The sequence below is a fragment of the Rattus norvegicus genome, chromosome 9, assembly GCF_021556685.1.
Source record: "Rattus norvegicus strain SHRSP/BbbUtx chromosome 9, alternate assembly SHRSP_T2T, whole genome shotgun sequence".
Taxonomy (NCBI): Eukaryota; Metazoa; Chordata; class Mammalia; order Rodentia; family Muridae; genus Rattus; species Rattus norvegicus.
Genome location: NC_141542.1, coordinates 102,347,366 through 102,374,296, shown reverse-complemented (window position 1 = coordinate 102,374,296; position 26,931 = coordinate 102,347,366). Strand labels below are relative to the sequence as shown.

The window sequence follows — 26,931 nt, the reverse complement described above, 5'->3', positions numbered from 1 at the left end:
ACAGAAAGCAACTAACACATCCCCACAGAACACTTAAAGCTGGCAGAGAAACACAGGAAAGGCCTGGGGATGTCAGCGCCTTGAAAGCTGAGAGAGCAGTCATCAGTGCTAACTGGTCAGAAAGCCGGAGCCCAATGGTCTCCTTGATGGATGAGAAAAGGGGAGGAGGAAGGCGGTGCCCGGAGGCAGAGCCTGAGGAGGAGGAGGAGCAGCGAGGAAAGGGAGGAAAGGGTCAAGAAGCCAGCTTGTTCAAAACAGAAAAAGCTGGTGGCTAAAAAGAGACATTGGATCCAGAGAGGATCTCCCTGGGATATAAAATTCTTTGTCACATACAGGCACTGGAGATGGAAGATGCAGAAATGAAAGAAATGGCGGGGTGGAGAAAAATCAGCACAGGGAGAGAAACTGAACTCATACAGAATCTCCCATCACAGTAAGAACAAAGGAGGTAAGATATTGCTGTTTTCCTGGCCAATGCTCTTGGGTAGATCTCTGGGTTCGAGGCCAGCCTGGTCTAGAGTGAGTTTCAGGACAGCCAGGGTTACACAGAGAAACACTGCCTTGGAAAAAAATAAAATTAACTTGCCAGTTGGAGAAAAGAGGATGAACAGTAACTTGCTCACAGTATGTCCCTGTCTGGCATCTAGGGAGAGCAGTGGGAAAAATATCTATGAGGCTGGGAGCTGTTCTACATCTCTTAGGGGTTTTGAGAAGTACTTGTTTACCAAACTTACCCAAAGTATATTCCATTGGAAATATCAATACTCACAATGATCGATAGTGAAATCAATGTGGGCTTGAGCTTCATCCCCAAGACGCCTCCAAGGCCTTAGTAATGAACCTCAGTGAGGGTGGAGTGTAGGGAGTGCCACGTTTATTTAATAACAGAAGCGCTCTTCCACAGAGCATGTGATTGATCTGGGGACTCATCAAACAAACTTTGGGAATCAAACTGAACCTAGAGTTAGGCAGCATGAAAGGAAAACAAGAATTCTTTAACACTGGATCAACCCATTTTACCCATGCACTAAAATAGCATCACATTTCCTGAACCACCAGAACTACTGCCCTCTAAACCCACCAGCTGTACAACCTCACATTCCACAATCGCATACGTCAAATCTACATTTCTCTTTTTCTTTTTTGCTAAAATGTGCTTTTTCAAGCTCAATGAGGTTTAAATCAGTACAAGTCTTCTATCTCCCCTTAGGAAACAAAATACACACACACACACACACACACACACACACACACACACACACACACCCCTCTACCCCTCCACCCCAACCACCCACCACCCCCGTACCCCATACTCCCCACGCATATAATCCCCCCCACCTACATACACACACACACCGGCGATTAGACTATAACAAATATTGACACAAAGGGAGAAAAAAGCATGTTGAAATGTATTAGAATCAACCTGTACAAAAAAAAATTAAAATATAACCTGAAACTGTTCAAGTTCAGAAAGTCTAGTCAAGTCCTTTTCTCTGGCCAGGAGTGGAGTATGATGTCATCAGAGGGTTCTGGGTTGCCAGCCAAGGAGGGGTGGGAAGGAAGGAGAAAGAAGCAGCAATGGTCCTTCACCAGTCTGAGGGGCTTCGGCACCACCACTCCTACCCCAGGGGCAGCCAGGAGGCATGAAAGATCTTGGGAGAGCAAATGTTGCCAGACAATCCCAGTGGGCAGTGGGCAGCCTAAATGCCAAATCAAGGCTGAGCAGTCAGAGGCAGCAGGAAGAGCAGTCAGCAGAGGACACCAAGCTAGGAGAAACGCCTTCTGCCGCCCACAGACCCAAGCACCCCCCACTGGTATCAGACACCAGAGGTTAGTCAGCCTAGTGCCTCAACTCGATGAGAGATCCTGGCTGGGCTTAAGAGGCTGAAAACCCAAAGGTTTAGTAAACATAGCCCAGCACCACATCCCTCCATGGCCTGCACTGGCACTGCCAACAGGGGTAAGGCAGGAGAGGGAAACAATGTGGCTACCTGGCTAGAGACACTTGCACCATTGTGGGTACTGTGGTACACGAGGCTGGAGAAGCAAGGCCCCCTCTTCACTCAGAGAGGAGCCACCTCCACAGTCATCCCTCAGGGCTGGGGAAACTGCCTCCAGCTTAGGACCAGTCTGACAAAATGACAGGGGCAAAAGAACAACTGGGAGGGAGGTAGCCCATCACAGAGACAAGGACCCTGCAGGGAAGCCAGGCAGTGTTGGACCCTGTTAGGATGGCATCCGTTGAGCCCCTGAGTCTGAAGGGAACAACTAGGAAAGGAGGCAAGGGAGGAGCAATCATTTTCCGAAATGGTACCAATGGATGGGGAGGTACTGGTGAGGGGCGGGCAGATCTGGAACTCACTGCAGTTAGAGAGGGGAGGAAATAGGCCCTGGGTGTCCCCTCCCACCTGACCCAGGCCTGCTGAGTGCCAGCTGCCCCAGCCGGCCCTAGTGGCGGCTGGAGACCAGACCTTTCACTTTGGACATCTTCTTAGTGGGTTGCCTCTGCTCAGTATGGGGGGGACACTCCCGTTCAGCCAGTTGCTGCTCCATTTCCTGAGCTGAGGAGGACGCTGTTGCTTTGAGTGTCTTCTTAATGTTGCTAACCTGGAGGGAGAAACGAAACTTGTATGACCTACCTGTTCATACCTGAAACTCACTGAGTCCTGTTCTAAGTATAAGGACCACCCAGAGGAGCCCAAGTCCTCTGCAACAAAATCTGAAATGATATTCTGGGTAAAACCCAGAGGAAGACAAGCAGGTTGCTCATGGATAAATGGAAATGAGTTTAGCAAAAACATGGAACTAGGAGCTGGGAAAATGGCTCCAGAGGCCAGAAGAGGGCATTGGTTCCCTGGAGCTTGAGTTACAGGTGGTTAGGAGCCACCCAGGGTGCTGTGAACTGAGTCCTCTGGAAGAGCAGTGAGCTCTCACCTGTAGCAGAGCAACCTCCCCAGCCCACGTTTTGGAGTTTAAGAACTAGTGTTTTGGTACCAGGACTATTTACCGCTGCATGCAGTGGGAGCATCCTTCCCTGAGGGACATGCTCTTCCAGGGAGCTTCCAGGTCAAAACGATGCGTGTTTGGTACTGAATCAGTATCACTGTGCAGTCTGACCAGCCAGTATCTTAAAGGACTTGAATCTCAAATGTGTCAATGTTTTTCAGGTTTTTGTGATAGATTTGGGGATAGATTTTACTGATGTTCAAAAGTTTCTTTAGATTGGAACTGAAGAGACAGCTCAGCAGTTAAAAGCAGTTTTTGATCTTGCAGAGAAACCCAGTTCAGTTCCCAGCACCCGCATATGCCAACTCACAACCTCCCATAGTGGGAAGGGATCTGACATCCTCTTCTGGACTCCTCAGGCACCCAATACATGTGGCATAGACTCAAACAGACACATAAACAGACACTTTATTTTTAAAGTAAGCCAAGCACGCCTTCAATCCTAGCACTTGCAAGGCAGGAGCCGGTGGATTTCTATGAGTTCGAGGCCAGCCTGATCTACAGATTGAGTTCCAGGACACCAACACTAAACAGAAAAACCCTGTCTAGAAAAACCAAAAGGAAAAAAAGTAAAAAAAATTCTTGTTTAAATGTCTTTAGCCAGCCACAGTGGCATAAACCTTTTAACCTAATACTGGGAGACAGGGGCAGGAAGCTCTCTGTGAGTTCATGGCCAGCCTGGTCTACACAGCAAGTTCTAGGCTAGCCAGGACAACATAATGAAACCGTGCTAAATAAATAAATCTTTTAATAAATGCCAGAACTCTGCTTTTTAAAAAATCAACTAGTAAGCTAAGCGAATAGCACAGTCAGCAAAGTGCTTACCATGCGAGCAAAAGACCTGAACCTGATCTCATACACAATGCCAAACAAAGAATACATGTATAATCCCAGTGTTTGGTGGCACACAGGCAGATCCCTCCAAGACGACTTGGATAGGTCCAGGCCAATGAGAGACCCAGTTTCAAAAAAAAGTAGAGTACCAAGGAATGACACCTGAGGTAGTTCTCTGGCATCCACATGAACCTACAGACCTATGCACCCAGACACACACTGAGAGACAGACAGACAACAGACAGAAAGACAGACGATGACAATTAGTGTTTCTGCCAGGTAGTTCAGGGTTGAATGTAGATACCCACGTCTAGGACTCAGGCTGCCCACCCAGGCAGGTCTAACAGTCAAACCCATTTTAGCTTCAAAGATTTGAAGGTATCTAGTCACACCCCGACCCACCATCCATTTGATAACAAGTATTCCCACAAATGTGTCTTCTTTCACATAAATCTGACCAGGGCCCTTCTGACTTCCTTCCTCAAAGGACTGACCTATAGGCTATTTCTGCCCCAGCTCCCTCACCCAAATTACCTAGGGTTTGTAGAGCTCTTCAAAGCATAGGGCCCAGAACATTCCAGTGGGCTGCGCCTGTTAACAAACCTGTGCCCTGGCAATATTAGAGACCCTAAAGACAAGCAAGGGACACGAGAGCTCCCCAGGGTAGGAAGGTGCCTTTGGGGAGGAGACAGGGAGAAGACAGGGCAGGTATAGGGACAGACAGGTACGCTGAGAGGTAAGACAGTCCCAGCACTCCAGAGGCTGAGGTGGGAGGGTAGAAAGCCTTGAAGTCTGCTTGGGCCTGGGCTGAATTTTGAAAAATAAGCAAAAGCAAAACAAGCAAACAGAAATCAGGCCCACAGGAAATGCTACAGAGATGGGAGAGATGATGAGAATTGCTCTCTGAGGTACCCAGGAGACATGGTTTTAGCACACTGTAACAGCTTAACTCCTGAGGGATTTTCTACACGATAAAAAAAAATAACACTCTTGTTCTATTACCGAAGTTGGGTGGAACACAGCCTATTTTGTGAATGTGTAACAATAGCTATATATTAACATCCCACAAAACACCAGACACAGGCACATTCAAATATAAAGAAAAATCAATTCCAAAAGCAAATGTAATGAAAGGGGCTTTGTGGTGCTGCAAGCCATCATTCCCTTCCCTCCAGATACCTGCTCAGAGACACAGCCAAGCCTGGGAAGGCTATGTATTATGTCTCCCCAGGTACACGCAACAATACTTAAATAATGTTTCTCTATAAAAGGCTAATACGAGAGAATTCTCAGGCAGTTTGTCATAGGGCTGACTGAACTCAGAGGGAGGCTCTGGAAGGCACAACTCACCAGAAAATTGTTGTTCTGAGACTTGGAAGGAAAACATCAAGTTTCTCCCCTCCGAGAAAAACAATGTAATTTAAAGACAAATGGGGAAAAAAATGTATCTTACTTATTCAACTGAGAAAATGGCTATAATGTGGGCCAAGCATAACAGAAGCAACAACACAGGAGGGTATGACAATCACCTCTGGAGAGATGCATTGTGCTCAGGTGAGCATGCAGTAAACCCTCAAGTACGGTAGGGACATGAGCACCTGTTCATGGTTCCACAATGACAAAGCCCTGAATCCTGCCCTCTTTGCCTACATCAGTCTGTTCTACGTTTTCTAGAGGGCCAGTAGGTGATATATTATTTTAACTGGTATGACAGGGGTGACCTGTCCCTTTCCTCACATTTCAAATTTTAATAGTTTTTGATATTTTATTTAAGTGTATGTGTGTTGCCTGAATGTACATCTGTGTACATGTGCATGTAAGAGCCCATAGAGGCCAGAAGGTGGTGCTGGACCCCGGGAACTGGAGTTTCAGGTGGTTGTGAGCTGCCTGAGAGCCAAACCTAAGTCCTCTGTAAAAGCAGTAAGTCCGCTTCGCCGCTGAGCCATCTCTCCAGTTCCCTTCTATTTTTAAAACACAGCACCAACATTTCTTTCCCTCAGCAGCTGCAACACAGTACGCACACTGAAGATGCATGCATTCTACACTCTCAGCCCGCTTGTTCTCTGGTAAACTCCAGTACTAACTACATTCTACACGCTCAGCCCGCTCATTCTCTGGTAAACTCCAGTACTAACCCCAAGGCGTGTTTACCTGGTATATTTACAGCAAAGCAATGTCAAACACAAAGACGCTGCAAGCTAATTCCTAGGCCACCCTAAGGAGGGGAACAAATGCTCCGTTTCTAGTTACCTCGGCTTCCACCTGCTGCTGAGTCCGGTGGTGGTTCTCTTTGTACTGGTTGGCTCTCAGAACTTGCTGCTCAATGCCCAGGAGAACTGCCTCACAGCCGTCACACCTGCAACAGAAAACCCAGCCCTGAGCTACAGTGAGGTGGAAGCAGGCTCCTACAGGCTCAGGAATCTCCCTCCCAGATCCTTCCAGCACTTTATGGGACTTCCTCTGCCAGGTGGTCATGTCAGTCCCCTCCCTCCTTCCAAACCAAGTCATCTAAATATGTAACACAGGCCAAGGGCACAGCAGCTGCAGATTGTGGGCAATTTCTTGGAATACAGCTCTAATTTCCAGTCCTTGCAGTCCATAAGAAACACTTTTACAGACTAAGACCGAAGGAGGGACTAACTACAAGTAACACTGACTTGATCCCTTTCTACAAAAGAAAAAGTAAATGTTCTATTTTACAGATTGCCTTTTCCTCGGAATTTGAAGTTATTTCCTAGTTAACAAGCACTTCTCACTGGGCTTAGTGACACATGCCTTTAATCCCGGTACTCAGGAAGCAGAGACAGATCTCTTGAGTTCACAGCTAGCCTGTGACACCAGCCAGGTCTACAAAATGAGATCCTGTCTCAAAAAATAAGTTTTTGAAAAGCAATATAATGAAAATTTACACACTGTCCATTACTATTCAATATGTCCAATATTTTGCTGTGTTTTTATTTTCCAGTCCCCTTCTAACATATAAGTAGGAGCTCTGAGACTCTCTTCTGGTGGCTGAAGAGATGGCTCAGTGGTTAGAATGTTTGTTGCTCTTATACAGGACCCAAGTTCAGCTTCCGACACCCACACACTAGCTCACGATCACCCATAACTCCAGTTCCAGGGACTCTGATGCCCTCCTCTGACCCCTGTGGGCACTAGATAAACACACAGTGCACTTCTATACATGTAAGCAAAATGCCTATTTTATATATGTATGTATTATATTTTTTATGTATACAAAATCTGGGTGTAGTGGTACTTGGAAGGCAGTTGGACAAATCTTGACTTTGAGGCAAACCTAGAATGCATAGTTATAGTTAGTTCTAGGCAAGCCTGGGCTAGAGAACAAGGCCTGTTTCGAGAAAAAACAACAACAAAGGCAAGTGTCCCTAACTCTCAGCACAAAGCTGCCCAGTCTGCTGAATGCCATGCAGCACGCCATAGGCCCATGTGGGAACAATCTCCCCACTCTCAATAATGCTCTCCCTCAAAGCTTCCTCACATTTCCCTAAGCTCTGGTTTCATAGCCCCAAATCACTTACATAGCTCATTAAATCCTTACAGAACACATAACCACTTTTGCAAGCATCAAATCCCACTAAAATAATATACTAAAGTCTCTGTTCTTTTTACTAAATTCATTTATTCATTGGACGGGAGGATAAGGAGATATGTTTAGAAGCTGCGATTTGGTGCCACACAGCCAGAATGCAGAGACTCGACCTATAACTCCACATGAACATTTTACAGCCCAGCTGCATTTAAAGTCAACTTCACAAGGCAGGCACCAGGAACCCTTCCAGGTTTCCTAATGCCACACAGCTGTAACCACCAATGCAGCCCCACTCTGTCTCAGTGTCCAAAGACCCCAGCTTGGACTACCTCAAGCTCACTTCTCAAGATCACAGTGCTGCAGAGAGGCCCTCCCTCCATCTCCCAGTCTCACCATTCATGCAAGGTCTTGACAATATTATTGATATCTTTCTTCTGGATGTCACGGCCAATGCAGAAATCCACTTCCAGGAGCTGGTTTCGCTGGTCCAGCTTGCCCTGGATGATGTCAGTGTAGACAGCCTCAATGATAAGGTCTTCTAGTTCCCGGAGATTCCTCATCTCCAGGTCCTTCAGCAGCACAGAGTAGGGGATACACTGTGGATAGGTCATATGACAGTTCTAAAACCACTTGGCAAGCATTGAAAAAAGAAATCCAAGTATTACCCACACAGGCAAGAACTGTCTCTCTGTGCTTAAGCAATGCAGACTAGTGGTAATCACCAATATCTGAGATAAAAAGAGACGGGTAGGGGTTGGGGATTTAGCTCAGTGGTAGAGCGCTTGCCTAGGAAGCGCAAGGCCCTGGGTTCGGTCCCCAGCTCCGAAAAAAAAAAAAAGAGAGACGGGTAAACTGTGGAACCTATGACACCCAACAAGATCCCACAGCACCAAAGGAGGTAACTTTCTAGTCTCATGTCCTAGACTTCACCCAGCTCTCAGCTGCCACACCCACACTCTTACAGATAGATGTTAAACATTCTTCCACAGGAAAGAGAAATACTCAGTATGTGCTACACTGCCACCTTCTGGACTTCACATAAAATGCTGAACTGTGAAATGTTCAAGCCTCAAACACTAACACTGAATAGTTTACCCAGAAGAGGCATGGCAAAACAAAACAGAATGAAAGAAAGAACGAACACACACACACACACACACACACACACACACACACACACCACCACCACCACCACCAACAACAACAACAACAACGACCAATCACAGGTTATCCTGAAGTTTGTGCTTGTTTCTCAAACCTTTGTGACCAATATCAAATCTCCAACAACAGCCCTGAACCAATGACTAACAAGAACAGAGCATTATTAAACCTACATTCTACAAACCCCGAGCTGTCAGTTCTAGTTTAGAAATAAACTGACTATGTAAACAGAAGCACAGGAAAGAAAGTGAGCACAGAGGGGAGCAGAGGGGAGCAAAGGAAAATAGCAATTTCAAGGGTGGTGGGTGAGTATTAAATGATAACAAAACAAAAGAACAAAACAATCTTCCTACTCTTTACCAAGATTGAGAAGACCATGATTAGAAAGAGAAAAAGGGGGACTGGGGATTTAGCTCAGTGGTAGAGCGCTTGCCTAACAAGTACAAGGCCCTGGGTTCGGTCCCCAGCTCCGGAAAAAAAAAAAAAAAGAAAGAGAAAAAGGTCCTGGTCTTCCCATTCCCCAAGAAAATAGGGTTGATTCAGACCACGGGTGCAGCACAGTGGTGGCACCCCACACAAATACACGTGAGGCACTGAGTTCCAATCCCCAACTTTAATCTCCAGAACAAGCTAGAGGGAGGAAAGGAGGAAAAGAGGGAGAAAGGAACTTCCCACCTGAAATTCTTTTTTTTTTTTTTTGGTTCTTTTTTTCGGAGCTGGGGACCGAACCCAGGACCTTGAGCTTCCTAGGCAAGCGCTCTACCACTGAGCTAAATCCCCAACCCCCCCCACCTGAAATTCTTGGTGACAACCAGAAATTTATGATTAGATCAGGTAACAGTACATTAGCAACTAAAAATCAAGGAACAAACATACAACTCTTAATCACAGAGAGATGCAAACTTTTTAAAGGTATAGTCTCATAAAAACAGACACAGGTAAGGAAGAAGTGAAGCCAAACCAACTACAAATCAGTGGAGTCTGGCCCCTCTCTGTTAAAAGCTGTAAACTACTGCCTGAAGGCTTCTAAATCAGCTGGGCTCAGAACCTGCAGGTGTGTTGCGGGAATCTTACACATTAGGGCCTAATGTTAGCATATGAAATTAAATAAAAACAAAGTGAGCAGATGAGGCAAAAAAAAAAAATACAATTAACCCTGAAAAATCACAAAGATTAGAAAGCTACCTTCCTGGGCTAGAGGTTGTGGCTCAGGGATAAAGGGTATTTTCCCAACATGCACAAGCCTGGAGTTCAATCCCCCATATCACAAATAAGTAAAAGTCCACCCGACCCAACACAGCGCGTCTTTCCTCCTACTTGAGTAGAATTACTTGTGCACTAGGGGATTCTGGAAGTTGCTAACCAGCTGAAAGAAGCCTTACTTCTCACAGGTGTGGTGTGATACACCTGCAACCCTCATGTGGGAGGCTGAGGTAGGACGGCCATGACTGTGAGGTCAACCTGTGCTACACAGTGAGTTGAGAATAGTCTGTGAATACATAGAGTCTGTATCACCATAACAAAAACAGTCAAAAAGAGACCCTGGCTGTATGTATGAAGATATATGGACTTAACACTGTAGACCAGCCTGGCCTCAAACTTACAGGGGTCCACCTGCTTCTGCCTCCTGAGTGCTGGGAGGAAAGGTGTGTGCCACCACAACCCAGGTAAAAAGATGCATCTTTAAAAACCATTTAATCAGAAACTTTGTTTTGGGCTGGAGAGATGGCTCACAACCAACCATTTGCAAAGGGCACCCGATGCCCTCTTCTGGTGTGTCTGAAGACAGCTACAGCAACAGTATACCCATATACATGAAATACATCCTTTTTATTTTTTAAGCATTTAAATAGCAGGCCCCTCTAATATGGCAAAGTGCTGTCCTGGCATGAAGTTCCACAGCATGCCAGAACAGAGACTGCTGAATCAATCAATCGCTGCTGGGCTTTCTTTCCCAAAACAGAATGGGGAGTGACTGTCCACACATTTTAATTACTTCTATCTGCCAAGTACATTTCAAGCACTTTGGAGAAGACAAGTTACACGTTCTTTACTTGATGCCGACGAGACACCTGAGCTAGGTTCAGAGAAGACAAGAAAGGTTTGAAACAGTACCTTCATTCTTGATGCCAAACTCACGATGGTAAGATGCTTCAGCTTGTTCTGCTGGGCTGCGCTCAGTTCTGGCAGGCTCTCCTTGTTGGCTGCTCAGTCCCACCCACCACAAAAATCAAGACACAAAATAAAATTAGGATTTATTTTTATGATAAACGCGACTCCCACGAATCTACTACTAGATCACTGTCATGACTGTGCACCTGCTCACTGGACCACCCTCCATCAGCAGCCCTGCCCTCTCTGGAAGACCGGATGCTTCCAGAAAGCAGAGTTTAGTGTCAAAGCAAGGCAAACAAAACAACACGGCCAACTATCTTAATGGGATACTGCTGGTGTCCCTTGTGAAGCTCAAAGTTCAGCACACCTCACTGAGCATGGTGTGTGCGGTGCACACATGTTATACAGGAATCAAGGATGAATAAGATTCTGGGCTTTGGGCTGGAGAGATGGCTCAGGGGTTAGGAGCACTGACTGCTCTTCCAGAGGTCCTGAGTTCAATTCCCAGCAACCACATGGTGGCTCATAACTATCTGTAATGAGATCTGATGCCCTCTCCTGGTGTGTCTGAAGGCAGCTACAGTGTACTCATATAGAATAAATAAATCTTTAAAAAAAGAAAAAAAGACTCTGGGCTTTGACAGGAGCTGTACCACACAACTCCAAGAGCACCCACTAAGTGGAGTGATACAACTTGATAATCATAGGCCTGTCATCAGGGCTGGTTTGGTTTGAATAATTGTTGCTAAAGGGGTTGACAAAGGGTCTTATGTACTACAGGGTGACCTTGAATTCCTCATCCATCTGCTTTTCCTCTGCCTCTCAAATGCTAGAATTAAAGGTGTAACCCACTATGCCCAGCCTCAATCTTACAATCAGATGTTGTAATAGCTATAAATGCAAAGGTAAAACTACCAGAACAGACAGGTAGAGGGCAAGGAAGACAAAAAGAAAAGGCGAAAGGAAGAGAAAAAGAAAAAGGGACAGAGAAAAGGAGAGCAAATAAACAAAATCTCAATTGGCAGATACAAAAAAACAAAAAGGATTCATGGAAGAAGAGCTTGAGATGAACCTTGAGGATGAGCAAAACTTTCAGTGCTGGGGTCAGTGATCACAGGAGTAGCTGCATAACCAGCACAGCCAGATGCACTCCTACCTACACATGCAGCTCACCCACACTGCCACTCACCAGACAAAGTGTCCTCAACCTCTTAACCATAATTCTGGACTCCAAAAACCTAATTTTTCTGTTTGTTGTTCAAGACAGTGTCTTTGAGTAGCCCTGGCTGTCCTGGAACTCATTCTACAGATCAGAAAGGCCTTGAACCCTGAGATCCACCTGGGTGTGGTGGCACTTGGGAAGCAGAGTGGGGCAAATCTGAATTTAAGGCAAGTAAGCTAGAGAACAAGATCACCTCAAAACAAAACAAACAAGTTTCCCAATTGCTCTGCACAAAGCTGCCACTCTGCCTAATGCCATACAGAATGCCACCAGCCTGTGTGGTAGGCCTGCTTCCCCTAAGCATTATGCTGAAATGCATCAAGTAGCAATTCCTACTTCAAGTGAGGGTAGTTCTTTTTATCCTATTGTGAATATTCACTTGTTTTGTGGGAAAATTATGGCTCTATTTAACTTCAACAATTGCCTGTATCCCATGAGAATGTTACATAGGAAGGTGCAGATATCACATTACTTTCTTTAAAAACATCCTTTATTGTTTTCAATCCTGTGGGTTTGTCTATGTGGGCATCTGCACATGTGTACAGGCACCCTCAGAGGCCAGAGGCATTAGACCCCAGCATCAGACTGGAGTTATAGACGGTATTGAGCTGCCTGATGTGGTTCTGGGAACTGAACTCCAGTCCTTTGCAAAAGCAGCATGTATCTGCTATCTCTCCAGCCCCATGATACCTTTGAAAGTCCTCAAAATTCTAAATTCTGAAAATATTTAGCCTAAAGAGAGACTTGTATAATTACTCTCACTTTACAGATAGGGAAACTGAGGTACACATGATCATTTAATCTGCACAACAACTAGTATAAGCAGAGCTAGACTCTAACACAGGCAGACTCTGCCCCCAGACTGCAAAACAAAGACCAGGGCAAAGAAAAGTCATGTACCCGGAAGTGGCAAACTGTCCACTCTGACAGCAACCCAGATTGTGTGAGATAGGAAGAAATGGCAAGGAAGCAGAAGAGAGAGTCCTGAGGACCAGGCCACTGTTATACTATGGGGGGGGGGGGGGGGGGGGACGAAGGGAAAGGAAAATGAAACTAAGAGAGAAAAATGAATTAGAAAGAAAGGTAACATTTGGATATGCAAGTAACTCACTCCCAGTTATTTACTGTTTCTGAATATTTACTATATTTGTGCAGGTGTGTACAATGTGAGTGTGAGCACACTCATGCTGTACTGTGCATATGGATGTGGAGGTCAGAGAACAACGTTTCAGAGTCAGTTCCCTGATAGCAGATTCAATGTCTTCATCAGAGGAGCTCCATGCAAGAGATGGTGACTAACAGAGCCGCAACAGGACAACGTACAGAGGAGAGACTTTGGAGAACCCAACCCTAAAGAGTATGTCTTCATCAAACTCCTTCCCTCAAGGCTCAGGGATCTGTGTAGAAGAGGAGGTAGAAAGACTTTTTTTGTTCTTTTGTTTTTCAAGATAGGTTTTCTCTGTGTAGCCCTGGCTATCCTGGAACTCACCCTGTAGATTAGGCTAACCTCGAACTTGGAGATCCCCACAAGTGCTGGGATTAAAGGTGTGCACCGCTGCTGCTGCCACCACCACCACCAGCAGCAGCAGCAGCAGCAGCAGCAGCAGCAAAGTGGAAAGATTTTTAGAGCCAGAAGTGGTCCTCCAAGGCAACAGTGTCATCCGGATATAACAGAACCAATCCAATACACAACTGAACTCACAGACTGGGACAGCACACACGAAACCTGCACAGGTTAAAATCCCAGCACAGGGAGGGGAAATGGACACAAGGTCATGCCCCTAATCAAGAAGTTATTTGTGACTGAAACCTGCTAGGAAAGGGACAATGAGTTTTCTCCAATGGAGGTCACTGGGTATAGTCTATCAACCATCCTGGACAGGTTCCGTGCACAGGAGAAGCAAAGCAACACAGAATGGACTCTGGGTTTTCTGAGCGTTTTACTTTGTTTTGATTTTGATTTTACTTTGTTTTTGATTTTCGTTGTTTTCTTTTTGAGAGAGAGATCAAAACATAAAGTTAAGTGTGTAATGAGAAGGATCTGGGAGAAGCTGAAGGAAAGAAAAGAAAATGATTAAAATATATTGTATGAAAAACTTTAACAAAAACTAAGAGAAGGGGTTGGGGATTTAGCTCAGCGGTAGAGCGCTTGCCTAGCAAGCGCAAGGCCCTGGGTTCAGTCCCCAGCTCCGGAAAAAAAAAAAAAAGAAAGAAAAAAAAAAGAGAAAAAAAAACTAAGAGAAGTAAAGATGTTCAAATGGGCTAAGAATGTAGCTCAGCAGTACAGTGCTCTTTAAGAAATAGTAAAGATGAGTAGAGCTATTGACATATCTGTAAGATGAGAAACTGAAAGGTGGAGACAGGAGTACACAGAGTTTGAAGTCAGCCTCAGTAACACAGCAAGACTGACTTAGAAGTGATAAACTTTGAAAATATGGATTGGAAATATTTTCTGGCCTGGGAAGGCAAGCTATGAACTGCATACACAATCTAGTCACATCTACACAACACGAAACATGAGGATAAGGGGGAACACCTAGTATCGTATCTAATAACAACGCCATGGTCTGTTTTATTCCTTTCCAATTTTCTTCAGCATGGCCATCTTATTTTGGTAACACTCAAGTTGAGCATGGTAGGTCATCTTTATAATCTCAGCACTCAAAAATAGATAAAGAAAGCAGGGAAGTTTTGACTTCAAGACCAGCCTGTGCTATACATAACCCAGTCAATAAAGCAAAGCAAAACAATAAAAAAAATAAAAAGGTGTGTGTGTGTGTGTGTGTGTGTGTGTGTGTGTGTGTGTGTGTGTGTTTATGTAACACAACACGCACTGTAGAGCTCAAGGGACAACTTGCAGGAGTCAGTTCTCTTTCTACCATGTGGATCCCAGGGATTGAACTCAAGTTGTCAGGGAGGCTTCATTTCAGGTGCCTGTATCTGCTGAGCCATCTCACCACCACGCCTCAAAACAATAAAGTTCTGATAAAGTTTAAGGCACTGAACTGAGAGTGTGGTGAAGTATGCCTTTATTTCCAGCACTTAGGAGGCAGAGGCAGGAACCACCCTGTCAGGTCCATGCTGGCCAGGACTACATAGTACGACCTGTCTCAATTTTTTAAAACCACCAAATTTCTTTGCTAGTTGAGTGCTCTACAAACACTAGTTCTCAAGGCACTAATCTGGGAAATAAACAAGGGCTCTGTTCATAGACGCATGTGTGTGCGTGCGCTATTTTATACCCAGTAAATTAAACAGTTATCAGGGAAATCCTTTTATAAAGTTACCTTCAGAGCACAGAAGGTGAAGATACAGTCAAGTCAACACCTGGCTATCCTGCCCACACCCACACATTATAACCCAAACCTCAACCACCCTAAAAACAGCTCCATCAGTTAAGACAAGTCTTCTTTCTAAAGGATCTTACCCAACTCACCTATGTAATCCGGGTATGTACCATAGGCAAACAGGTTCAGCAACTGCAAATATGCAGCATTAGCTCCTTCTGCAAGCTGAGGGAAGAAACGTTCAGTTCACCACACAACAAATTTCTGCCAACCACGATGATATTCTAATGGAGGACATGTGACCAAATGCCAGAGATGTCATGGCCATTTTTTCTGTATTATTTGATTAGGTAGTCTCTAAGGCTCTTTTCAACTCTGATTCTTGGAGAAAAACTTAAAGGATTATTTAAGTTCAAAAGTGAACCTTCCTTCCTCAGGAAGACATTTTGCCCAACATACAAGATGCTCAAGGAGCTTCCCCCTTCCCTCTCTCCCTGTCCCTTTGCTTTCCGTTCACTCCACCACAAAGAGGCAGTTCAAGTTTTTTTCAGATCTCCCCTGCCTTAGAACAAATACTGATGGCTGGGAGAATCTTGCAGAGCCTGCATTTAGAGCTAGGTTCAGTCTCAGCACTGCATAAACTGGGCATGGTGGCTCATGCCTGTAATTCCTCAGGAGGTGGATACACAAGGGTCAGGAGTTCAAAGCCATCCTCAGCTACATACTGAGTTCAAAACCAGATTGGACTACTTGAAAAGACTCCTGTCTCTAACAAGAAAACAAGAGTGTGTGATCCTGACTATATACCAACTCTGTATGATTTTTGCTTATTTGTTTTATTGTTGTTGCAGAATGTGTGTATATGTGTATGTGTGCTCCTGTATGTAGTGAACATGTGTAGAATCACAGACAACTCTGTGAAGTCCGTTTTCTTCTTCCAACTTTATGAAGGTTCTCTGAAGATCAAACTCTGGTCATCAAGCTGATATGGCACCTTTAGTCACTCAGCCTTCTTGTCAACCCTAAACCTAATATGTTAACACCTACTATCAATCACATCTGAACAAACTGTATGGCTAGTTCCAAGTTTTGGTGCTATATATGAACTATAAAACCTGGAAATATTAACACAATGTAAGGTGCGACAGAAAAGCAATACTGTAACAGAATTATCAGCCTGAGTAAAATAAAAATGTTCGTTAAATTACTTCTTTGATACTGATGAAAAAGACATCAATAGGAAAAACTCAAAGAGCAACTGAGTCACACTACACAGGCCAGTAATCCCTGCTACTTGTGAAGCCATGGAATCACTAGCCCAAGTCCAGTCTGAGCTACAGAAGAGGCACAAAACCAGCTTGGGAAACTTAGAAAGACCCTGTCTCAAAATAAAAGTACAAAGAGGGCTTAGACATAGTTCAGTGGAATAGCACCTGCTTGGCATACAGAAGACCGTGCGTTCAATCCTCAGTAACACATACACACAACTCTTCTTCCAACTTACCAAACTTCATAAAGAAAATAGGAACAACATGTTCAATTTTAGCTATCTTTAAAAAGTCCCAGGGGTTGGGGATTTAGTTCAGTGATAGAGTGCTTGCCTAGGAAGCGTAAGGCCCTGGGTTCGGTCCCCAGCTCCGAAAAAAAAGAACCAAAAAAAAAAAAAAAAAAGTCCCAATAACTGCACCCATAATTTCAGAACACTGAAAAGCAACTAGCTTATTCCTGACTCAAAACAGAAAAAACAAACTGCACACAGATAAAGGTGATTGGCTAAGCACCAGTCAACACCAATGTGAGTTGTGTTAGCATCCTTATATACCTCAAGCTTCCCTCCCAAGTTAGCGTGAGATTCCCTCGAGTCCTGGGATCAGAGTGAAAGATTTCAGTAGACCACTAAATCCAGCCCCCACTTTTCACACAGATAATTATAGTTAGCTGGAGTGGACTATTTTCTCTCGTGTAAACACTGCACAGTTCTCTGGCTGCCTAAGTCAGGAAGGCCTTGCCAGCTTGCTTTCATCCACTTCCTCTTAGCCAATTTTCAACAATCACGAACACTACTCAGCATGTTGTGTTCATCCAGACTTTTCTCGAGTCTGAAGAAATACTGATTATCTTTTCTGATAGAAAATGAGCCTAACCAAGCACAGTGGCACACTCCTGTAATCCCAGCAGATGGTAGGCGGCGGCAGGAGAAACAGGATCAAAGCCAACCTAGGAAACATGAGACTCAATCTCGAAAAAAAAAAGCCTAATTCATAAATTTTCCCCAAAGGATTACTGAATTTTTCCTGAAAGTCTGCTATGAGTCAGGTTCCTCAGCTCAAAGAAACAATGGCAAGTACAGCAGGTCTCACCGCCACAGGCCTCACAGCCACAGGCCTCCGTGCAACAAGCAGGCATGAAACTGAATAAAAACTTACAATTAACAAAATAAAGATCAGGGGGCCAGAGGGATGGCTCAGTGAGTACCGACTGCTCTTCCAGAATCCTGAGTTCAATTCCCAGCAACCACCTGGTGGCTCACAACCATCTGTAATGAGATCTGGCACCCTTTTCTGGTGTGTCTGAAGACAGTGACAGTGTACTCATATACATAAAACAAATCTTTAGGGCTGGAGAGATGGCTCAGCGGTTAAGAGCACTGACTGCCCTTCCAGAGGTCCTGAGTTCAAATCCCAGCAACCACATGGTGGCTCACAACCATCTGTAATGAGATCTGATGCCCTCTTCTGGTGTGTCTGAGGACAGCTACAGTGTACTTATATATAATGATAAATAAATAAATCTTTAAAAAAAAAACAAATCTTTAAAAATAAAAATAACAAAAATAAAAATAAATGAAATGAAAGTCAGGCTGACTGAGGATGTGGCTCACTGGCACAGTGCTCGCCTACCGTGTGTGCATGAAGCCCCAGGTTCAATCCAACACCTAATAAAGCCAGGTGTGGTAGTTTTAATCCTATAGTCCTATAATCCATGCCTATAATCCTAAAACTAGAAAGACAGGAAGACTGGGAGTTTGACGTCATTTTTAGCTACATACTAAGCTTAAGGCCACAACACAGACAAGATCCTGTCCCCACCTGTCCCCAGACCCCAAAATTTTTAAGTGGCTTCATTCCCATCTTTGGGCATCATAAGAAGATGAGCTATATTATGTGTAAGGTGGTCACAGGAACTCTAGTTTCCCAATCAAGAGAAATAAGCAGACATACAGTACTGAGCCCATTAACCTGAACCCACACCTCAGGTTAAAACTGGCTGAGAACGCTAATGGCAATCATGTCATTGTAGCTATGAAGGTGAACCACCCAACAGATGCCAACCACATCCTAAATGCAGACCACCACCACCAAGAACACCAGGGCAGCATCCACAAATGACTTAAGAAAACCTGGGCCTACATCAGTGGACAGTGGTCAAGCATACAGACAGTACCATCCTATACAGACAGAAGCCTGTGATGACAAAAGGATGAGAGCCTGCCCCACCAATACACTGAAACCATCCGAGAACTCCCTCCAGTGCATATATATGTCTGTAATCTTCTCAAAACAAATAAAGAAAACTCAAGTGTCTAAAGTGACAAGCCAGGTGGAGAAGCATACATAAATTGCTTTGCATCTCTTTGTTCCACCTGGTTACCAATGTACAATGACCAAAAGCTGACTGGAACATCAAACACTCAGAACATTATTTTGTATCAAGATCATTCAGACTTTCCTACTATCTTTGGGACAGCTAACAACTCCATGTAATTGATCCAAGTTCAAGGGGAACACTGAATAAAAGAACTCTAAGACATTATCCTTGATCTCCTCCCCTGGCCTACCAATCCCCATCTATCCATTTACAGAATACTAAACAAATCCACAAGGCTTCAGTGTTGAAATTCACTGGAAACCTGGAGAATCAAAAGCTGCTAGCATAAAGAAGATAGAGGAAACTGAAAACTATTCTTACCTCCTGAACATTGGCCAACTCCAGTAGTTCTCCAAAAACATAAACTCCAGGAGCCTCCAGTACCTGGCTTATGAGAGTGGTGAGGGCTGAGCCGCTGGTGCCTTTGGCTAATAAAATAAACTGCTCCAAGAGGTTACTTGAGGGTTTCTGTTCACCTGCCATTCTCTGGTCTTGAGATCTGTCCAAAAGGAAAATGGGTCAGTCATCTACTACCTTCTCCTTTCCAAAGTGTGAATTTAAGCTGGTTCAGACACAAGGACACTTTAACCTCAAAATCTTAACAAAAATAAATAAAATAAATAAAAAACAAAACAAAAAACCCAAACAAACAAACAAAAAACTCCTGAATTGAGATACAATAGCCACTTTGTGAAATAGACAGAATTCAACCTGGAGTTAAAGATATTCTGTCCTGAATTCTAAAATATACTCCCCTATCTGTCACCTCAGAAGTATCACCTTCTAAGTCCATAAAGCTGGCCAGGACAAAAAGGAGTTTCTTTATGTATTATTATTATGTATTATGTATTTATGTTTCTTATTGTGTATCTATGTCACTTGCAGGCTTGGGTTAAGGGACAAGGAATACTGCCCATGCACAGAGGCAATTTTTGTGTCATTAGAATTCCACCTACAGGGTTGGGGATTTAGCTCAGTGGTAGAACGCTTGCCTAGGAAGCGCAAGGCCCTGGGTTCAGTCCCCAGCTCCGAAAAAAAGAACCAAAAAAAAAAAAAAAAAAAAAAAAAAAAAAAGAATTCCACCTACAGGCAGGCACACATCAGAAACAGAGTGAAGACAAGAGCCACACTTCATTTAATCAAAAACTCCATCTTGAAGGCTCCACAATAAAGAGATGCTTAGCAGACTATACAAGGCACTAGGTTGCCCAGTAATGAAATAAAACATCATTTCAGCAAAGGAAAGTGGTAAAACTGTTTACAAATAAAGCAATTACAATTCAAATCTAGAAAATAATTCTGCTTAAGTCAGGAAATGCATCTATTTGACCTTCTGATAATTCAGACATTTTAACATGACTCCAAAATTGTACAAAATTGTCATAACAGGATATAAGGAAATAATACTATAATTAATTTTATCTATGAGGGCATTTTGTCTGCATGTATATACACGTTTGTACTGGTGCCTAAGGAAGCCAGAGAGGGCGTCAGGTCCCCAGATACTGGAGTTACAGATGGTTGGAGCTATCATGTGGGTGTTAGGAATCAAACTCGGGTCCTTTAGAAGAGCAGCCCATGCCCTTAACTGCCGAACCATCTCTCCAATCCCCTATGCAGGTATTGTACTATCATCTTCAAGACATTAGGTACAGAAGAGTTCCTAAGTTGTGTAATACAATAAATGCTGAATGTGTATGGACTCTAAAAGAATCCCACATAAGAGCTGTCTTCCAAAACTGATACACACTGAAGAGTATGACAAAATGAAAGAAAAGGGGTGTGTGAGTGAATGAGGCAAAAAAAAAAAAAAAATTGTCGAAGAATAGTTTGGTGCAAAAGACACTGTTTTCCTGTGGAGTTGTGCACAGCCCTTTCAGGATATTAGGAAAAGTTAAGTATATTGCCTCACTTACGGTTACTTAAGAAGGTCCTGTCAGAAACAGAAAAAAAATGAAGTAAGTGCTAGAAAACAAAGGGTTCTGTGGGAGACAAAAATAAAGCTGAGGAATAGGAGGAGGAGGAAAAGAGAGATAGACAGGTGAGGAGAAGACAGGAGAAAAGACTGTTACAAAAGGAGGAATAAAACCTGGTCTCCCACCCCAAGCAGACACAACTAAAAAGACAGATGTGATTCTCGGCCAAGATACTACTAAGCAGAAGAAGCAGGGTGGGAAGGAGATGCGGATGGGATGGGGAGAAGATCTCAACTTCAAGAGCAAAGCATGTGGCGATAGATAGTGGATAGAGAGTGGATAGAATAAGATGACGATCAACTATTTTTTCTGAAATGGGAGGCTCCTCAAGGAGGTGGGTAGGGATGGCGTGGAGATGAATTCCCATCTCCGGAGGACGCTATTCTGAAGGACCAAAAAGGGTCAAAGGAGCTAGCCTCTACCGGAAGGGGCAGGGCGTGGGCTGCCAACTCGCGGAATGTGACAGTAGCCAGCTAGAGTGGATGTCGGGACTGGTGGTCTAGCTCCTAGCCACCAGCACAGAGTAAGGAGCCTCCAGCCGTACTGCAACGGGGGCGGGGCGGCGTGGCCATCTGCTTTCTTAGGAACGCTTGCCGGAACGAAGCTGGAAGTCCAGCTAAGACCAGCGCGGCCTGCCCTCTTGCCCTCCCCTACCTGTCCCCGCCGACTCTGTTCTCTTCGCCGATGTCTCGGCCTCCCAGAGCCTGCCTGCAGGTTGTCAAGCTTCCATGATCGGACCGGCGTCCGGCACTTTTCTGTCTCCGCCGACCCGTCACTGGTGCTGTTCCCCCGGAAGCCTCCCACTGCTGCATTCAAGTTCCGCCTACAAAATGTTCCCCCTCTGCTTTCGCCACGTCCCACTTAAATTGAGGCTGAGGAGGGAAAAGGTCCCCTCAAGGTTGCAGCCCCGGAACTGGGAGGCAAGGCAAGTAAAACTGGAGGTCTGAGGAAAGGAATGTGCCCCAGTTGATTCTAGGGCCCAAATAGCCATCATCATCACTTTCCCTACAAGTGTGCCCTCAGGCAACTACGGCTCCCTTGGGCTTCTGAAAACAGTAAGCGTAAAGACAACACTACTCAGTGAACTACTTTTCTATGTAACAGGTGTCCATATATTCATCTTGTCAGGTTCTTATAAAACTATGACCTGTATAAAATAGTCTCAGTTTCCAGGTATGCTAACTAAGGCTAACAGTCTAAGTCAATAAGTGGCAATGTTAGAATCCAGGCTCTCTGAAGCCAAAGATGATATTATTAAGCACTATTCTGTAACTGTATATACAGGTGGAGGCTGGAGAGATGGCTCAGCAGTTAAGAGCCTGGACAGCCCACAGAGGACTCGGGTTATGTTCTCAACAGCCAGAGGGCAGCTCAGACTCATCTGGAAGTCCGGTTCCAGAGAAATTCAATGCTGCCTTCTGACCCCCCTCATACACAGCATTTACATGATGCACACACATATATACACTCAAGCGCACACATACACATTAAAAATAAGTACATCGGTTGGGGATTTAGCTCAGTGGTAGAGCGCTTGCCTAGCAAGCGCAAGGCCCTGGGTTCAGTCCCCAGCTCCGAAAAAGAGAAAAGGGAAAAAAAGAAAAAAAAAAAATAAGTACATCTTTCTTTAAATTTTTAAGCAGTTATTGGGCCTAGAGAAGTGGCTCAGAAGTTAAGAGCACTCAGAGAATCTGAGTTTGATTTACAGCCCCCACATGGTGGCTTTCAACTGTCTGTAACTCTAGTTCCAGGGGATCCAACACCGTCTTTCTGACTTTCTGGCACCATACACATATGTACACAAACATACATGCAGGCAAACACGCATACACACAAAAATTTCTTAATTAAAAAAAATTAAGCAGTTGAGTTGGGCCAACAATGGTTCGGTAAGCAAAATGTCTTTCATGGCATTGCATCTGTACCCTGGGAAGATAGCAAAGAGCTGCCAAGAATTTAAATAATTAAGCAGATTTCTTCAGAGTGTATGCCACAGACTTTAAGATCCTGAAGACATGGGAAAAGGCCTTTCTACTTAAAATGAAGGAGACTAGCATTAAACAATTTTTTTTTAATTAGCATCTAGGGGCTGTAGTGAAAGCGCTGGCTGCTCTTCTAGAATACCTAGGTTCAAATCCCAGCACCCACATAGCAGTTCACAACATCTGTAACTCCAGTTCCAGGAAATCTGGGACCTTCTTCTGGCCTCTCCAGACACCAGACATGCACATGGTGACAGTCATATGTGCAAGCAAAGCATGCGTATGCATGAAATAAATAAGTATTTAAATAACATCTCTTAGGCTAAGTGGTGGTGTACACATCTTTAATCCCAGGACTTGGAAGGCAGACACAGGCAGGATTTCTCTACTCTCCCTCCTCCCAGCTGTTTACAAAAATGAAAAAAACAAAACAACGTCCTTCTCTATTTTCCTGTAAAAATCTATTAATCATACACTCAATGGTTCCTTAAATTCAACGAGAAGAGCAGATTAAGTTTTTTTTTCTTTTTTTGGAGCTGGGGACCGAACCCAGGGCCTTGCGCTTGCTCTACCACTGAGCTAAATCCCCAACCCTAAGGTTTTATTAATACATTAAAATTGATCATTTCTGGCCAGGTGCTCACCTTTGAACCCAGCACTTAGGAGGCAGAGACAGGCAGATATGAGTTCGAGGCCAGCCTGGACTGCAGAGTGAGTTCCAGAACTGCCAAGGCTACACAGGGAAACCCTGTCTTGCAAAAAAACAAAAAGAATAAATAAATAAATAAATAAATAAATAAATAAATAAATAAGCAAGCAAGCGAAATGGAACTAGAAAAATGGTGCAGCAGTTAAGTTGAACATCTGGGTTCAGTTCCCAGCATGCACACAGCTGTTTACAACCATCCATAACTCCAGTTCCAAGGTATCTGACACCCTCTTCTGACTTCCAAGAAAACCAAGCACACATAAGGTATACATACACACATGCAAGCATAACTCTCATGCGCATAAAATAAATAAATCTAAAACTTTTTAAGATCTGTACTGGGGATGGGATGTAGTGGCATGGTAAAACCTAGCATAGGCAAGGTTCTGGGTTCCATCCCCAACACTGATGATACAACAACAAAAAAAGATTAATTTCCATTTCAAGAGACACAAGTAAGAGATGAAGACATGCCACACCCTTGGAAAACATATTTGTAAAGTATATGTCAGAAAAAGGAATCGGTACATAAAGAACTACAAATCAGTAGGAAGACAAACACCAATTTCAAAAAGTGGGCAAAAGACTTAAGCAGGCACGTTGACAAAAAGGCCATTCAAATAGGCAGTTAAGGTGGACAGCATCACAAAAATAGAAATACATACTGTCTTAGGGTTCTCTAGAGTGACAGAACTCATGGGTCGTCTCTAGATAGTAAGAGAATTGGTTGATGACTTACAGTCTGTAGTCCAACTCTCCAACAATGATCAGCAAGCAGCAGCTGTGAATGGAAGTCCAAGGATCTAGGATGGCTCAGTCCCACAAGGTAGGCAGGCAAAAAAGAGACTATTCCTTCTTCCAATGTCCTTATATAGGTTTCCAGCAGAAGTTGTGTCCCAGATTAAAGGTGTGTACCACCATGCCTGGATCTGGGACTTGCTTTGCCCAGATAACCTTGAACTCAGAGATCTCCTTGCCTTAGGCTCCTGGGATTCATGGTCACTTTGCCTCAAGATCTCCATACCAAGATTCAGGTCAGAAACTTGTATCTCCCAACCTCAAGATCAGGATCAAAGGTGAGCTTTCCAATTCTGGATTGTAGTTCATTCCAGATACAGTCAAGTTGACAACCAGGAATAGCCACTACACATACGTTAATGAAATATCACATTTATCTAGAATGACTAAAATCAAAAAGACATGACGAATACCCAGGGTTAACAAGAATAAGCAGCAACTAGGACTTTCCAACGTAGCAGGCAAAAGCCTCAGTTCTACCGTCCCTCTGAAAACCTACTATAATAGGCCCTGGGTTCAGTCCCCAGCTCCGGAAAAAAAAAAGAAAACCTACTATAATATATCTACTATCACTGGCCATACATATATTATACAAGGCTAACAACTCTTTTCCTAGAATCCGTGCAACGTGTCCACAAAAGAAAGCACACAAGAGGAATGCCCACTTCATAATGGGTCTGTTAATAAAACTCAGATCCCCATCAGCTTTCTAAGATATGAACTGTGATTATACACACAGCTGAAAAAAAATGGTACAAACACATGGCAGACATATATTGTACATACTGCATAATCAAGTGAAATCCACATACAAATTCAAATACAGATAAAATATCTACATTGCCAGAAAACCAGGAATCAGGTTGATTACCTCCAGACCGGAGGATTCATCACTGGCTGGGAAAGGGCATAGTGGGTGCTGGGAATGTTCTGCTTCATGATTTGGGTGGTACTGATGGGTGTGTATATCTTCTCTCACCCAATGTTCAACACATCTCATTAACAAAGATTACTCAGGAAATAAAAAATCCTAACGAGGGAAAATCCTCGACCTTTAAGTCAGAGGTTCTCGACCTTCCTAATGCTTTTACCCTTTAATACAGTTCTTCACGTTGTGGTGACCCCCAACCATAAAAGTAGTTTCATCGCTACTCCATAACTGTAATGTTTCTACTGTATGAATCATAATGTAAATTATTTTTGGAGGTAGAGGTTTGCCAAAGGGATTTTGGACCCACAGTTTGAGAACCACTGCTTCAAGTTAACGTGCCACTTCCATGAAGTTTTGCTAGCTGTCAAAATCACTTCACCAGAATCTCTAAGGCATTCTCCACTTGACTAAAAGGCCAAGAAGTAATCCTCTGTGGCATTCTGATGCCTTTTCTTTTATGACATTGATCAACTCCATCTTGAATCTCCTTATCTCCCAGAGCAGTTATGAATCTTCCAAATAACAGTGACACATCTTTCACTCAACTCAGTACCTGACCAAAACCAAACCAAAAACGAGGTTTGCCGAATTACTTGGAAGAAAAACAAACAAACAAACAAAAATGGATGAGAGGTCAAATGGGTGGAGTGGGAACCAGAACAGGAAAAAAGGATTGGGGAAGGACATGGGCATCTCCAAGGAAACAGAGGGTTAAACCAACTTTACCAACTTTCTAAAAAAAAAAAAAAAAAAAAAAAAAAAAAAAAAAAAAAAAATCACTGCATGTCAACTTGAATGTCAAAAAAGGAAGTCAAAATAGCAAGATCTATCTAGACAGAGGATAAAGAACTGTCACACTAGCTCCTTTCAGGAAATCCCCCAAATAATAGTCTCTGGGTGTTTCAACACTAGTTGGGAAAACTGTTCATTAGGGAGAAAAACAATCACATTGTCATGCTTCTAAAAATATCACCTCCCTAGAGTAGTGTAGATACTACACGGCAGGTCAGTAGACATACAGCCAGATTTTAACTGTGTCAACTTGCTGTGCTCTGTGGTCAGTCTCTGCCTCACTGGCCTCTATTTCCTCATATTTAAAAACAAAAGATAGAGATTGGATTGACAAATTCTTTTAACTCGACCTGTCCTGACATTGAGTATACAATCTTTAGCTCTCCCAGTCCAAAGCAGAAATGGAACATAAACCCTGCAAAACAAGTAAAAAAAAAAAAAATGCACCCCAGACTAATAAATTTGCACTATTTGAGGAAGTCATTTTGTTCTATTATGTCTCGTGGCTTAATCTGTGGTTTTGTTAGTTGTTTGCAGTCTTACCATGATTTGCAGACTCCTGAGTTCCATGTAAACAGAAGTTAACTGTCGGTGGGCTGTCATGTCTCCGGGGTAAAAGTGGATCTTCCTGCTGGGTTTCAAGTAACAGGATTCAGAAACCAACCCCATAGAAGGAGTCCACATATGCGCACACTGCTCGGCACATTGGAGCCTAAGTTAAAAAGACTGAACGCATAGTATGCTGGGATTTGTAGTTCCTGGCCTCTAGTGGTGCGCTGGGATGCCCTGCTCCCTGAGATGCTGGGAAATGTAGTTTCTGCCACCTTGTTCAGTGCAGCCTGCCATAGTCTCAGACCACTAGTGTACCCGGCGACGGGAGCAGGCTTCTCAAAAGCCTCTGAAGACTTCAAGCC

General features: G+C 43.8%; 1 protein-coding gene and 1 long non-coding RNA gene across 4 annotated transcripts; one reads left to right on the top strand and one right to left on the bottom strand.

Annotated features, from left to right (window-relative positions):
• Window positions 1-196: 196 nt before the first annotated feature.
• On the top strand, window positions 197-15,107 carry LOC134480604 (uncharacterized). Its single transcript, XR_015629706.1, has 2 exons — window positions 197-448; window positions 13,050-15,107. It is a non-coding gene; the product is annotated as an uncharacterized LOC134480604 (long non-coding RNA).
• Window positions 1,390-26,742, bottom strand: Cops7b (COP9 signalosome subunit 7B). Of its 3 annotated transcripts, NM_001437712.1 has the most exon segments (8): window positions 1,390-2,610; window positions 6,094-6,199; window positions 7,790-7,992; window positions 10,673-10,761; window positions 15,331-15,406; window positions 19,151-19,328; window positions 24,236-24,680; window positions 26,561-26,742. In NM_001437712.1, coding segments are annotated over 6 exon segments (795 nt in total). In that variant the 5' UTR covers window positions 19,313-19,328; window positions 24,236-24,680; window positions 26,561-26,742; the 3' UTR covers window positions 1,390-2,451.
• Between the last annotated feature and the right edge of the window lie 189 nt (window positions 26,743-26,931).